Genomic DNA, 15,536 nt, shown 5'->3' with positions numbered 1-15,536 from the left:
ATGTTTCTCTATATTTATTTTTGCAAAGAATAAGAAAACACTACACAATGATGGAAATAATAGCCTGAATAACTTCCCATACAAATGAAGGCTTTCTTTTATTTTTCTGCCACCTTATTCTATTAGACTTGAGATATTTTTATTTAATTTGAAATGATCTCCACTGAATTGAAACTTTTTATTTAATCAATTCAAGTCATTAAGATGCAGCCATGATTTAAAGGAATGGCATAGAGAGAAAGCACAGATGCTCCTTGACCTCTGATGGGGTTACGTCCCGATAAATGCATTTAATACACCTACCTTGCTGAACGTTATAGCTGAGCCGAGCCTGCCTTCGACATGTGCAGAACACTTACACCAGACTACAGTTGGGCAGTCCTCTAACACACTGAGTGTGCTGTAGCGTATTGGTCGTTTACCCCCTTGACTGTGGCTCGCTGTGCCACAAGAGAGTCTCTTACCATATATCACCGATCCAGGAAAAGATTGATTTACTTATTTATTTATTTTAAAATGTATTTTTATTGATTTCAGAGAGGAAGGGAGAGGGAGAAACACCCATGATGAGAGAGAACCATTAATTGGCTGCCTCCTGCTTGCCCCCCCCCCCCACTGGGGATCGAGCCCACAACCCGGGCACGTGCCCTAGACCGGAATTGAACCCGGGACTCTTCAGTTCACAGGCCAATGCTCTATCCACTGACCCAAACCAGCTAGGGCTAATCCAAGAAAGATTTAAAAGAAAAATTCAAAGTACAGTTTCTACTGAACATGTATCACTTTTGTACCATCATAAAGTCAAAATATACTAAGTCAAACCATTCTAAGTCGGGGGACTGTATGTATTTAGAAATCATTATTTAAAATATAAATAATATATTTTACAAAAATAACCTTATCATCAATAGCAATGACAATAAAACTTTATTAAGTGCTTACTATATCATATCATAGGCTTAATATGCATGTTTTCGTTGACTTCTTTATGAAACTTTGTAAGGAAATGCAGAGCAGGGAAGTGACCTCAGAGGTTGGTTTTCCCCAAGGTCTCACGGCCAATGGCAAAACCATCCTCCAGCCAGGTGTGTCTGAGTTCTAAGACCACCCTCTTTATCACTGTGCTGTGTCATCTGTCCCTGAGATGTCAGTGAGGGGGACCAAAACACACGATTGTCAATATGCTTGGAATTCTGATTGGAAAACTTTGCTTTGATTACACATTTCATATTCGATTTTAATTTTGAAACCTACTACTTAATCATCTGACCCTCTTGACCAAATTTCTTATATATCCCCCCAGTGGTCCCAGATTGGAGAGGGTGCAGGCCAGGCTGAGGCACAATCCCCCCGTCCCCCCATGAATTTTGTGCACTGGGCCACTAGCCTATAATAATAAAAGTGTAATATGCTAATTAGACCGGACATCCTTCCGGACAACCTCCTGGACAAAGCCAGGGCTGCAAGGGAAGCCTGGGTCCTGGGTGCCTGTGGCGGCCAGAAGGAAGCCCGGGTCCCAGGTGCCTGCCAGCAGCCAGAGGGAAGCCAGGTACCGGTTGCTGGAAGGAAGCCAGTGCTGGCAGCCGGAGAAAGGAAGGCCTACGCTTGCACGAATTTCGTGCACCAGGCCTCTAGTAAGATTATAACATAGTAGAGGACCTCAACGTTTGTCTAAATAAGCTTACATTTGAATTTGTAGCATCTTGGGATATCTTCACTATTGGTGAAATCTGTGTTTTCCTTCCCACCTATTTGTGTCTACAGGAGAATTTGCTAGTTTCGTGGGCTTTGTTTTGTTCCTCTCTAGAACCATAACTTCCATATTTATTAGACAACCTTTCCATCTTAGGCAGATCTCCAGTGCGGTGAGAGAGTCCTTCTCAGTCACCTAGTCTGGATTCTTGGGGGAAGCAATGATACCTGTTCATCTCACCACAGGCCACCCTTCTATTAGTAGCTTGGCTGTCTACCACCTGTTTATTCTCACAGCCTGGGAATTCTGCAAGAGTTCTCCAGAGAAGCCTCTCATCTCCCCTGAAAGGACCTCCACTTATCTTCTGAGCTATATGTTTCTTTGCTCTGTCTTCACTCTCAGTCTCATCAGGTTACTTTCTATTTCTGGGTGTTCTTTTAAAATATATGTCCCAATAATTTTATTGACAGACATATATATTTTTCTCCAGAAATGTTGGTATGAAATGGGAATTGAAGAGAAGTAATGATATATGCCCAATCTAACATCTTGAATTGGAGGTTCTTTACAAAACCCATAACATTCAGACTATATATTCCTTGTGTTTTTAGTAACTTATGCCCCTTAAAGCTCATGGTTCCTTTAGAGTATATCATAGAACAAGGCTCCTTCAAAGAGAGTATAGTCCAGGAGAGAGAAAAGACAAGGATAATTCTATGGAAAACTGAGTGTTTGTGAACTCATGAAATTATGTGTTTTCCACTCTTTTGTGATATATTAAAGTTCAAAGGATGTCATGGACTTAGATTGTGTGGAAAGTCATTTGGGAATAAGGGGCATTTTAACTGGTCCTGATAAAAGTGTAAGATTTAGAAACACAGATGATGAAAGGTGAGAACAATCAGGCGAGAGTAATAAGGAAAGTATAGAGTAGGTAGTAGAAGTATATTACTGTTTTGGAAACAACAGAGTATATAATTTGACAGAAATATAATGGGATATGTGAAGTGGAGTAGTTACAATTTTACCAGTGAGTTCAAGTATAAGTTAAGCTTGCTATTGTTTTCTGAGATGTCTAAAATTTGATTTTTATTGAGATCTTTTATTTTGACAGTTTGAAACTTCTTTGGAAGAACGGTAAGAGCCTGTCATGCTTCTTTTATTTGTTCATATTCACATTTAAATGATTAATCTGCTTAGAGGAGTTTTATTTCAAAAGGAACAGAAAATTGAAAGCAGATTTTTCATATTAGATACTGAAATATAATTTTTTTAAAAAGTAAGAATTAGGATATCATGGAAAATGACAGAATAGGGATCTCCAGGGCTCTGTACCACCACTAAGCAACTATAAATTTGGTAAAAATTGGTCAGAACCAACTTTTTCCAAAATGTATAATCTAGTAAAAAACTCACTACAACCATGGAAGAAGATGATGAAGTCTGCCGCATTTTATAAGGAGACACGGTGGCATTTTCAATTGCCTCCTTGCCTCCTCCAGCCCCCAGATCAGAGGCGGCCCCGAAGAGGTCTCCTGCACTGGTGTCAGAGGGCATGACAGAGACCTTCTGCTAGAAGAATTGTGGTTCAGTGTCGTGACCTGTCTGACCACTTCCAGCGAGTGTTTGTTGGAAGCGCTAAAAGGCATATCCTTGCCACCACTGTATGAGGCTGTTGATGAGAGTTGGACCTAGCATTGGACAGACCAGAGTGCCTGGGAAAGAAGAGGCTGAGCGCAGAGGTACCTGAGGAAATGAGGCTTTTCAGAGCTCTCACATATGTCGGGGAATTGAGAAATGCACACAGATGACCAATCCTGGACACGTGCAGGGGAGAACCAAGAACCAAGAAGACCCTAACCTTTGACCTGTGGCTAACCTTTAGGCAAGAACGGATGGTAAGAGGAAGAGATATAAACAGCCTGGATAAGCAATGAAGGAGTCCTCCAGCACAGAGCCCATTTGTGAGGACTGGGAGGCATTTCCCCCCCTTTTCTCTCTTTCGGCTCCAGCTGTGGAAGCTGACAGGCAAAACAGAAGCTCACCAATACACTAATGAAACACTTCCGGTAGTGGCCACACGTGACAAAGAATGCAGATGTTGCAAAAACTGTTTAAAAGAATCATTAAACAAACAAATAAATAACAACCACCCCTAACAAACAGCAACAATCACCCCAATAGACGGAGGCTAACAGTGAGTGGGTAGAGCATTATTTAATAATAGATGCTGGGATAATTATTTTTTTATTTTTAAAAGCAAACAAACAAGAAAAAATACATTACCTTTTTCAAAAGAAATGTTTAAATGAAATTATAACTGAAGGAAGAACATATAATGAATATATTTCTGACCTCAGAATAGACAGACTTTCCTAAATAAATTGCAGAATAACAATGAAACATGTAATATGCGGCCATCAGAGATAGAAAATGGTAGTCAGGTATACAGCTTTCTTTAATAAGAAAAATGATAATTTAATAAAAAATGAAATTCCTTGCTTTCTGATTTTCTTATAACCTTTTTTAAAATATATTTTATTGATTTTTTACAGAGAGGAGGGGAGAGAGATAGAGAGTTAGAAACATCGATGAGAGAGAAACATCGATCAGCTGCTTCCTGAATACTCCCCACTGGGGATGTGCCTGCAACCCAGGTACATGCCCTTGACCGGAATCGAACCCGGGACCCTTCAGTCCGCAGGCCAACGCTCTATCCACTGAGCCAAACTGGTTTTGGCTGATTTTCTTATAACTTTTGTTAGAGAAAAAAATACATTATTGAAATACAATGAAACGTAGACTAGGATCCAAGAAGTGATTATGATAATGAGAAATATATCGTTGTTCAACATATAGGACTTTAGCTAAAAGAATTTTTAGAAAAGAAATAACATTTTAATTTGTACATTTTTCTAAAACCTTTAACTTCAAATCTGAAATAGTGTTCTTGCTCCTTGTCATTCATATTGATTCCCCAGAAATTGCTAAACTGAAATTAGAAAAATAGCTCATTTAACTTGTTTTTTTTTAAAAAATCCCCTTTTCAATAGCAAATCTTTAGGAAAGACCAATTTCTTAAAAAACAAACTGCTTTATTATCTCCTTCTGCCCAGCCGGTGTGGCTCAGTGGTTGAGCATCAACCTATGAACCAGGAGGTCATGGTTCAATTCCCGGTCAGGGCACATGCCTGGGTTAAGTGTTCAACCCCAGTGTGGGGTGTGCAGGTGGCAGCTGATCAATGATTTTCTCTCTCTCTCTCCCTCTCTCTTCCTCTCTGAAATCAATGAAAATATATTTTAAAAAATTTCAGATCATTTGTAACAGATTTTAGATTTCTGTTAATTTACCATGAAGCATTAAGCCCATTAGCTGTTAGAATGTTGCTGTATTAATCTCTAGGAGAGTAGAGTTAGTATGTATATAGTCAGTTTCACCACAAACATTTCCAATTCAGTGTAAGAACATCACCTAATGTTTGTTTTCCTAACTTGAAGTACAGCCCTCCTGGCGTCATTGGTTCCCTCTCCCCCGTCCCACAGGCGCAGGGCTGGCCCAGAGGACCTGGAAAAAGACAGGAGAGTCGCTAAGCCCAGCAAAGAGGTCAAACCCAAGGAAGAGAGAGGTAAGGCTGGACCGCACACTTAGATCCGCGCAGCTGCATTCAAAAGCTCACTGACTTTTTATTTCATATAGTTCTCATTTTCACTTCATAATGTTTCACAGCATTATAATTCTTATGAGTGTGTAAGAGAGGAAAGAGCCTCCTATATAATTTGATGAGACATTTGTTCAACAAATATTCATTAATGACTGCTATGTACCGTGTACTTGTCTGGGTCCTGAGTGTGTATGATCCCGGCTCACCGCTCCAGAAGCTAACTACAGTACCAGTTCTGTGCAGGAGGGCTTCCTGTGAGAATCAGTCTCCTGTATCTGCACTGGCCAGTACAACATCAGTTTCTGAGAACTGGAAATGTGGCTGGCGAGACGGAGGCATTTAATTTTTAAGTTTAACTAACATAGATTTCAGTGAAAATAGTCACATGGGGTTCATGGCTACCATCTTGGACATCACATTTCTACACACACACACATACATATATATACATACATATATATATACCAAGATTAATATTTTTGTCAAGATTAATATTTTACAAAATGTAAAATAATTCATATACTGGATAAAATGTGTGTTAAAGTTCTTCAGTGTATTTGAATATATTCTTGATATTATATTAACTCTTCCCCACTCCTTACCAGAAAAATTTGTTAAACACTTTCCTTAAGTGAACGGTAACTAATAAACTCTGGACTTTTTAAAAGCAAGAATATTTTATTCAAAGCTGTCATTCACAGTGAGGCTCTGATTCTACTGTTTTCACTATTTATGTCTATAGTGAAGATGAAAACCTCACTTATTAATTTTTTACAATAAATGCTGAGAGAGAAAAATAATATGAGTAGTCACACTATCCATTACATTAACTGCACTTATGTTTATTATAAACATGTACATTTGACTCTAAAACATAAGACAGTAGCAAGATAAGGAAGATTTGCCCTGGTGGATTTGGCTCCATGGATAGAGTGTCAGCCTGTGGACTGAAGGGGTCCCGGGTTTGGTTCTGGTCAAGGGCACATGCCCGGGTTGTGGGCTGATCGCCAGTAGCGGCTTCTCTCTCATCATTGATGTTTCTATCTCTCGCTCCTTCTTCTTTTTTCTCTGAAATCAATAAAATATATTTTAAAAAGATAAGGAAGATCTATTGCAAATATTTATGCTAAAAAAGTCGGGTGGTTGCTCACTCAATATGAACTAATTGAGATAGTGTTCTAGAAAAAAAATGAGAGGTGTTAAATGCAATGAATTGGAAGTCTTCCAAGTTACACACAGCATTTATTTTAAAATGCTTTGATAGAAACAGTAAAAAGACATCTTCCAATAGCATAATGGACACCTCACCTTTGGACAGAAATCTATCTAATCAGAAATGCTTTACTTTTAGTGCCAGTAATTCCATCATGTGTTTCAGGCTGAAATCTTGTTATAGAGATTGAAGGGATAGTAAGTTGGTTGGAGAACCCAGTGCTTAATGTGTATATTGGCATTTAACAAAGCGGACAATTAAGAATATGAAGTTTATAGGATGTGGTGGAATTTGAAAAAAAAAAAAAAGAAGAAGAAGAAGGCTGTAGACCAAATAAATAGAGGCCAAATAAAGGAGAGGTCTAGAAAAGTAAAATTTTATACCTTGCAATTGAGAAACCTGCTTTTTAAGAATTCTACTCAGGTAGATGCTAAATTTCTTAGCCAACATACTGTGTGTGACTGTTCAGCTTCCCCTTACAACCATTATGTCACACCACCTTCTCCTAGGAGATTACTGTCCTTATTGTCCAAACACAAAGCAAAAGAAACCAGAGGCCTGTGAGTTGCCTTTCCTCCAGATCTGGTTTTACTGTTTCTCCCCTGCTTCCGTGCTTTGGGGGCTTTGCCTTTCTTGAGACTGTGTTTGCTTCTGTCTTGTTATGTCACGTTTTGGCAAAAGCTATCGCTCACAAATGTAAATGTCACCAGGGTGTGGCCTGTGTCCGTATTCCTTACTGATCTGTTTCCAGGGAGAGAGCATATTGCCTTGGACTTCACAGGCTCTCTATCCGTTTCTTACATAACTAGATGAATGGTCATAGTAATGGTTTCATTAACATGAAACCCTGTCACTCCAGAGCTGTGAACCAGGAATCACAAATATCTCTCATTAAAGGAGTTAATTTGTGTTATAACTGAATAATTAGAATTTGGGAACAACAATAAAATTTTGGCAAGGCTAAGTAGGAATGTTATTATCTGAAAGGATAAAGAATATTGTGTCTTGTTTCTAGTAACCACCTGAGGATGTCCAATATGTATCTGCTGTGTGATGATTATGATTTGCTTTTCTCACAGAATGAGAAGGAAACACAAGCATATTTTCAAAATGCAGCTTATAAACAGAGCACTTGTTTTTTTCCTTCAGATAAGATATTATACATGGAAGATATTAGTTGAGATTTCTATTCTAATCGTTTTATGAAATGTCCATTTAAAAACCTGTCTTTCGAAATGGATAATCAATATTATGATTGTGTGATAATGTCTTTAAAAGTTAATGGTCTTTAAAAGGCTAATTTGTTTTTCTAAAATTCTCTCATTAATTATATAAATACTAAATATAGTGATACAATTAGTACTCATGTTCCCACCGCCCAGTTTATAGGCTGGCTCATTAACAAATGTGAATGCATTTTCCTATTTTAAGATGAGAAGTGTCCAGAATTAAAGCAGGAAATGGAAACATTACTGTCAGAGGCCATTTTTCTCATCAAAAGTCTAGAAACTGACCGCGCAGAAGCTGAAGAAGCTCTGAAGCGACAACAGTCACGAAAGAAGAAGATAAACAAGAAAATTGATTATTGGTCAATCTGGAGACTTCAAGAAATGCCCATGGCTGTGCAGAAAGGTAATAATGAGGCTCGTCTCATCGTACCACCATTGACTTTGTTAGGCAGGCATGAGTAATCGATTGTAGGGCGGAATGAAACATCAGCTCTGTTTTAATGACCCTATTCCTGGGATTTTGCATCCAAACGGGTATACTTCTAATAGATGCTGTTAATGACAGTGCTTAGTGGGAAGGAATGCATTGAGCAAACCTGGACCTGCTGCCATCGGTGTTTGAAATTCCTTTGTATTCATGGGGCCCCGGAGGCATGCAGACTTCCTGCTCATGCTTCATGTAATGGCTGGAGTGTTTGAGGACTAGAAATTGAAAGTGATTGCCAGTTAGTGGTATTGGCCACATCTTTAAACACAGTAAAACGTGAGAGTGCTAAGGGGCGTTTCAGCACCTGCACGCATCTACTTTGGGGAATTCAGCAGTGAGTTTTATTGCTGTCTTCTAGGAGGCAATGAAACTTACGGTTTTCCAAGAGTCACACAGGTAACAAATGTTTCAAAGGAAAACGCTGTCTTTTAGACGCCAGAGGGAGGGACCTACGGTGAGGTATTAACCCGTCTAAAAGCATTTGATTTCTTATTCTGCAAACACTGTACCTGCGTATCAGAACATGCCTGACTATATGTGTCTTCCTGAGGCTGGAAGTTGTTTGTGCAATCAGAGGGTAAAAATGTTAATTCAGGCTTTATATGTTTTACACATAGGTTACAGTAGGGCGCTTACATAACCTGGCATTTAAACCAAGACACCTTTGAGAGAAAAGGGAGTGCTGTTATTCATTATGACTTTGGGAGAACAGCCATTCACTCAAATACTGTGTAAAAATGAACTCACACATACACCTGTTAGAATGTTATAAGTCTTGCCGAAACCGGTTTGGCTCAGTGGATAGAGCGTCGTCTTGCGGACTGAAAGGTCCCAGGTTCGATTCCGGTCAAGGGCATGTACCTGGGTTGCGGGCACATCCCCAGTAGGAGATGTGCAGGAGGCAGCTGATCGATGTTTCTCTCTCATCGATGTTTCTAACTCTCTATCTCTTTCCCTTCCTCTCTGTAAAAAATCAATAAAATATATTAAAAAAAAAAAAAAAGAATGTTATAAGTCTAAATCTGTAGTCCCCAGGGTAGGGCATACAAATTTCAGGGAGTGGCAAGAAAAGATGAGAACTTTTGTTTACATTTTTTTACATTTTCCCCCCTGATTGTGCCTGATACAGTCGCAGTATCCAGTGGTTCCTCACTTTGTTATTTTAGTAAAGTGAGCTACATGAAGGTTTAGTGGCTTTTTCTCTCTTTAAAGCAGTGGTTCTCAACCTTCCTAATGCCACGACCCTCTAATGCAGTTCCTCATGGTGTGGTGACCCCCAATTTCATTGTTACAAATTGAACATAATGAAAGCATAGTGATTAATCAAAAAAACAATATGTAATTATATATGTGTTTTCCGATGGTCTTAGGCGGCCCCTGTGAGAGGGCCATTCGACCCCCAACGGGGTCGCGACCCACAGGCTGAGAACCGCTGCTCTAAAGTGGCCCTGAGGCAACAGCTTGAACTGCATCTGCCACTTCCTCCAGGGGAAGAAGAGGAGCAGCAGGAATGGGCCCAGCGCCGAGGCTGGGGTGACTTCAGTCCAGGCTGTGTCTATCTCTTTTTCAGCCCTTTTTCTAAAGAGTTAACTATAGCCCCACTGGCACGGCTCAGTGGTTGAAGTTTGACCGATGACCCAGGAGGTCACGGTTTGATTCCGGTCAGGGCACATGCCCAGGTTGCTTGATCCCCAGTGGGGGGCGTGCAGGAGGCAGCAGATCCATGATTCTCTCTTATCATTGATGTTTCTCTCTCTCTCTCTCTCTCTCTCTCTCTCTCTCTCTCTCTCTCTCTCTCTCTCTCTCTCTCTTCCTTCCTCTCTGAAATCAATACAAATTTATTTTAAAGAGTTAACTCTAAAAATTATATAAAGACCACTCTAAGCTCAGGTAAGAGTAGATCTTTTTCGATGTAAAGGAATACATTTTATCTCAGTTAAAATTTCAAGGTAAGGAGTTGCTTAACAGCAAATATTAGAAAACTCAGATAAAGCACACAAAGATCCATACTTAACGACCGTGAATCAGTAGAAATAGACAACAGAATCTTATTCAAAACGTTTTCAGATATTGGATTATACAATAGATTATAAAATAAGTATGTTTAATATGTTTTAAGGAACGAGAAGTTTGAAAATGAAAATAAGGACTAAGACTTTTGAAAAGCAAAAATAGAGATAAAAAAGACAATAAAAAAGAAAATTATATTACTTAGTAACTCAGTGGTTGGTTAAAGGGTTTATTTGAAAAGAAAAGTAATATTAAACTGTGAAATTGAGGGAAATTACATGGGATGCATCACAGCTACTGGAGGTGGGAAACATGAATAAAATACGTAAGAGCATGCAGTATGAAATGAGAAGGGATGAATATCTCACAGAAAATCATCATGGAGATTATAATGTGACACTTCACAAGATAATGACTGACTTTTTAAAACAAAGGTAGATGGTTATATATAACCCAGGGTATCTATTGGGTGCAATAAGCAAAGTTGTACTTAAACAATTATTAACTTACAAAGCATATATTTTATTTTAATCCCTTCAGTGAAAAATGCAGAGAGCAATAGCTTTTATAATGCAATGATAAAATAACATTTTATATTTGGTGAGATTTCCAGATAAAAATTTCTGAAACAAAAATATGTCATATTTATCTATTATCAAACTCCCATTTCAAAATCAGAATTTTTTGTTCTTATCATTGTTTGTCTAGAACACGAGACCTATCTGAGAGATATTCTGGAATTACGATGGCATATTGAAAATAAATCGTATAAAATAAAACATTTAGAGGAACAAAAGGCAGCATGGGAAGAAGCTAATGGGAAGGTCCAAGCAGACATAGATTACATGAATGAACACAGTGCTCTGCTGAATTCAAAGCTGATGCAGGAAATTCAAAATCTGAGGAAATATAGTAAAAAAAAATCTCAGGTAAATGAATGAATATGCATATTATAGATTGTTACTTGGTTATAAAAATATTTCAAATATAAGAAGTTAATATATCTTTAAAGGTTTCCATTTCATTGGAAATTGACCTGCTGTTTGTTTCACAGAGGAATTATTTAACTATATATCATACAGTTGATTGGTAATCATTTCAACTGCGTGGCCTTCCCTTACTGTATATTTAGTGGCATTAATAATATTTAGTCAACCTAATAATTTTTGGAGATTTAAAACAGCATGGTAATTTTTCAAGTTGTAAATAGAACTGAAGGAGAACACAAGTAGGATTATCAGTCAATTTCATTGTTGATGAAAATACTAGGTGTACCGGTTAATAATGTGGATTTTATAATCAGAGAAAACACGATAATTTTAAGAGAAACATCAGAAGTGCTTTACTCAAAGTAATGTCCCTCGCTAGTTACACATTTCCCCCGTCTCTCAGATAATTTGTGGATACCATCCCAATAGAACTTTTCTTGTTTTGAGGCAAACCATTCAGAGACCCAATTTTCCACTTCTTTGTATGTTTTGAAGTGCTGCTCAGAAAGTGCATGTGCCATTGATCGGAACTAGAGGTCATCTGAAGGAGCACGGTCTGGTGAACACGGCGGGTGGGTTAATACTTCCCAGGCAAGATCTTTTAACGTGTCTTTAACTGGTTTTGAAGTCTGTGATGGTACGTCGTCATGAAGCAAAATTCCTTTGCCATGCCTTCTGGTACATTCTGGTCGTTTCACGATCAAAGCGTCACCAGATGCAGAGCACTGTTTTCTTTCCGAAGCGATTTGGCCTTGCAGTCAATGTTGATGGTTCACCTGGATCAACCCATGATTTTGTGCGTTTGGGATTCTCAAAATAAATCCATTTTTCATCGCCAGTTACACTTTGATGCAAAAAAGACTTTCTTTCATGCCATTGAAGCAACATTTTACTGATGACTTTACAGTTTCCCATTTGTCTTTCATTCAGTTGATGTGACACCCACTTTCCTTCCTTTAAAATCTTTCCCATTGCTTGTAAACAATCCGAAATTGTTTGCTGAGCAACGTTTAATCTTTCTGCAAGTTGTTTTTGAGTTTGACACGCATCTTCATCCAATAATGCTTGTAATTATTGGTCTTCAAACTTTTTCAGTTGACCTGGACATTCTTTGTCTTTCACACGGAAATCATCACTTTTAAAGCATTTAAACCAGTGTTCACAAGTATCTTTTTTTTTATTGCTTAAAGTATTACAAAGGGTATTACATATGTGTCCATTTTTCCCCCCGCCCTTGACAGTCCCCTACACAAGTATCTTTTTAAAAAAAATATATTTTATTGATTTTTTTACAGAGAGGAAGGGAGAGAGATAGAGAATTAGAAACATTGATGAGAGAGAAACATCGATCCACTTCCTCCTGCACACCTCCTACTGGGGATGTACCTATAACCAAGGTACATGCCCTTGACTGGAATCGAACCTGGGACCCTTCAGTCCGCAGGCTGACACTCTACCCTCTGAGCCAAACGGTTTAGCACACAAGTATCTTGAGATGGAGCATGTTCACCATAAGCTTCCCGAAGTATACAATAACTTTCAGCAGCACTTTTCTTCAAAACAAAGTAATGAATTAAAACTTACCACAAATGCTATTTTTTTGGCACGAAATTCAACATTTTTAAATGTAAAAATATCTATGATGTTAACACCATCAGCAAATTTGACAAATGAAGTTTTGAAGCTTGCTGTCAATACAACAAAATAGCATACATATCAAATCGCATATATATCAACATATGTGTAACTCCATCTATTGAAAAAATCTGCATTATTAACGGGTACATCCAGTAAAGGTTGTAATTTAACCTTTACTGAACTCATCTAATAAAGCATAACCCATGAGCCAGTAAACACCACACTAGATATAGGGCCAAGAAAAGTTCACAGGCACATAGAAACGTGACAATAATAACCTATTATTTATAGTCAAATCAGTCATTTTGCTGCTAAATATCGGAAACAACTCAGATGACCAAGAGAAAAGAAAATGGTAAATAATAAATTGTGAGGTATCTGTTTGATGAAACATGGCAAGGTTATGCCAGTAAACACCCAGTAAAGGTTATCATTTAACTTCCCTATTTGTGGATGGTATGATAGAAACATACCAAGTTACTTATACCTGCCACAAAGTGAACAAATTGAACTTTGTATCATATTTGCTTTTGATAATTTTTAAAGTAAATAAAGTCAAATATCGCCTGTATTCCCCTCAGCAGTTCATTTTCCTCTCCAAAGACAACCTTTTCATAAAATTGTTTCTAGGCAATATTTGTATATTTATACATATTTATGTATTTATGCACAATACATAGTGTTCTTAATTCTTCAAATAGTATCAAATGTTGGGTAACTTTCTACAAATTGCTTTTTATTCTGACATTGTTTTAGAGATCAAGCAACTGTTGATACATATACTAGTAGGTCGACTTCATTCATTTTACTTGCCATGTTTCATCAAACAAATATCTCACAATTTATTATTTACCATTTTCTTTTCTCTTGGTCATCTGAGTTGTTTCCGATATTTAGCAGCAAAATGACTGATTTGACTATAAATAATAGGTTATTATTGCCACGTTTCTATGTGCCTGTGAACTTTTCTTGGATCTATATCTAGTGTGGTGTTTATTGGCTCATGGCTTATGCTTTATTAGATGAGTTCAGTTGCTCTCCAAAGAGTCTCTAGCAATTTATATTACCGGCGTTGTAGCGGGGCTGGAGATTCCACATGGGCAAGAATTCTAGTGCGATCCTCCTTTCATGTCTAGTTGGATGGAGATGTGTCAGGCTACAAGCCCTACCCCAGTTTCTCTTTTCTCACGGCGTTTCTCATGGGAGGGAGGGAGGATCCTTGACTGTGTTCTGGGAGACCTCCTTGAGGCGGACTGACCAGCCTTTCATACTCAGCCACTGCCTAGACCTCCACTACCCGGGATCTGGTGGCTGTAGCGCCCACTTCCACTTCATAGCAGTCCCGACTGAAACCCGACCCCCACTGTAGCACCTCACAGTTTAGTCAACGTTGTTATTGTTGTATTTTAAAATGTCTCAGTAGGTGTGTACATTGGTGGCCCTTTAATGGCCTGGTGTGTTTTTCCCCCCATAGTGGACGAAGGCCTGTGCAAGGCAGGGGAAGCTGGGTGGTAGGCAGCTGGGAGAGCAGGTTTGCGAACCAAACGAGAAGAAAACTAGAAAAGGCACCCTGGCAGGATGGGAAAATCACAGCCTTTGTGTAGTGCCGGGGTCCAACCCCAGCAGGTCCAGGGGTCCCCAAAGGTGTGGACGGAGTCGGCGAAGGAGGCATGACACGGAGACAGCGTTCAGTTGATCAGCAGCCTAGCCAGGATCTCTAGCCAGGATCTCCAGCCAAGTTCTGGTCTGGATCTCCAGAGAGGTTCTGCTTGGGATCTCCAGCTAGGCTCTGTAGCCATGTTCTCTTGCTATGTTCTCCAGGCAGGTTCAGTAGCCATGTTCTAGTCAGGTTCTCTTGCCCATTTCTGTAGTCAGGTTCAGTCCAGGATCTTTTGCCATGTTCTCTCCAGCGAAGTTCTTCTGTCTCTAGTTCTGTGTAGGTTCTGTCTTGTTACATCTGTATTTATACCAGTTGATTCCAATCCTATCAATCTCTATTTCAAAGGTTAGGGCGTTTCTTATCTCCATTCCAGGGAGTAAAGATTATGTAGCTTAAGCATGATTGTTCGTAGTTAAAGTGATTAATTACCCGCCTGGCACTTAGTTGAGAGGTTTTATTCCCTCCCTAACTTCAGGGGAAAATCCCTACCTGGGGAAACAACCTTTCTCAGAGACCTTGGTTAAAACACATAGTGCCAAGAAGGTGAGCAAACATATTAAGAACAGTATGCCATATATGCCAGGTCCCTTGAAACAGCAAGCATGGACCGGCTCCCGGCAGTGTAGAGCCCGTGAGGGTTAGTGTGATGGTTAGTTTTTTATTTTTATTTTTTTTAGTTTTAGTTTTTGGTCCACTTGGTTGGGCCAGGTGGCCAGATATCTTATGGTTGAACGTGAATCTGCATGTTTGCATGAAGGTGTGTTGTGGAGGAGAGTAACATTTAAATCAGTGGCTTGGATTGAGCAGCCTGCCCTCCATGACATCAATAGACCTCTCCAGTTACTAGAACAGAGGCTGACCTCCTTTTAGCGAGAAAGGATTTTGCCAGCAGCTCACCTTCAGACCTGGATTACACCTTTTCCCCGCACCTCCAGCGCGTTGGCTTACCCGGCAG

At 39.1% G+C, this 15,536-nt stretch overlaps 1 protein-coding gene across 1 annotated transcript in view; it reads left to right on the top strand.

Moving 5' to 3' along the window:
• The window catches only part of CCDC178 (coiled-coil domain containing 178), a 229,674-nt gene that overhangs the window by 15,865 nt on the left and 198,273 nt on the right, over positions 1-15,536 (top strand). The window contains exons 4-7 of the mRNA XM_036322651.1: positions 2,808-2,830; positions 5,237-5,319; positions 8,000-8,200; positions 11,003-11,223. Coding sequence (XP_036178544.1) covers positions 2,808-2,830; positions 5,237-5,319; positions 8,000-8,200; positions 11,003-11,223 — 528 coding nt within the window. The remainder of the gene's footprint in view (positions 1-2,807; positions 2,831-5,236; positions 5,320-7,999; positions 8,201-11,002; positions 11,224-15,536) is intronic.

This window comes from Myotis myotis, unplaced genomic scaffold (genome assembly GCF_014108235.1).
Source record: "Myotis myotis isolate mMyoMyo1 unplaced genomic scaffold, mMyoMyo1.p scaffold_m19_p_9, whole genome shotgun sequence".
NCBI classification, from domain to species: domain Eukaryota; kingdom Metazoa; phylum Chordata; class Mammalia; order Chiroptera; family Vespertilionidae; genus Myotis; species Myotis myotis.
This window is presented reverse-complemented; position numbering and strand designations above follow the sequence as displayed.